The sequence below is a fragment of the Camelina sativa genome, unplaced genomic scaffold (assembly GCF_000633955.1).
Source record: "Camelina sativa cultivar DH55 unplaced genomic scaffold, Cs unpScaffold08950, whole genome shotgun sequence".
Taxonomy (NCBI): domain Eukaryota; kingdom Viridiplantae; phylum Streptophyta; class Magnoliopsida; order Brassicales; family Brassicaceae; genus Camelina; species Camelina sativa.
The window spans coordinates 1-420 of NW_010930012.1; the positions used below are offsets into that span (position 1 = coordinate 1).

At 38.8% G+C, this 420-nt stretch overlaps 1 protein-coding gene across 1 annotated transcript; it reads right to left on the bottom strand.

Moving 5' to 3' along the window:
- Nucleotides 1–8: 8 nt before the first annotated feature.
- LOC104754602 (NADH dehydrogenase [ubiquinone] 1 alpha subcomplex subunit 13-A) lies at nt 9–311 on the bottom strand (the record flags this gene model as incomplete). The annotated part of the gene is given in 2 exon segments (XM_010499387.2): nt 9–144; nt 240–311. Coding segments are annotated over 2 exon segments (208 nt in total), but the record flags the coding sequence as incomplete, so codon positions are not given.
- Between the last annotated feature and the right edge of the window lie 109 nt (nt 312–420).

The window sequence follows — 420 nt, forward strand, 5'->3', positions numbered from 1 at the left end:
CACCAGACATCAGGACGGAGTTCCCCAGTAGCCGGTGGCATCCAACGACCAGAATTGTACACATTCTCACCAACTTTCCATCCCGGAACATCCTTCATTACATCAGCTTCGTATTCCAAATACTTTTTCCACTCAGACACAAACCTATTTAATACAAAGAATGCATAACCGCAGATTGAAATAAGATTTACTGTCTGAAGGTTTCTGTAGGAACAAAGACTTGAGTTTGAAAATCTCACCTTTCATCTTCTTCTGCTTGAAGAATGGGAAGTATTGTCCTACGAGCAGCATATTTCTCTTCCTTCAACGCCCTAGACATCACATCAATGTAAATTAGAACTTCGAATCTGAATACTTACTGATACAAAATCATATTTGTACTTGATAATTTATGCAATTCGAAGTATCCAATCGAGAAGC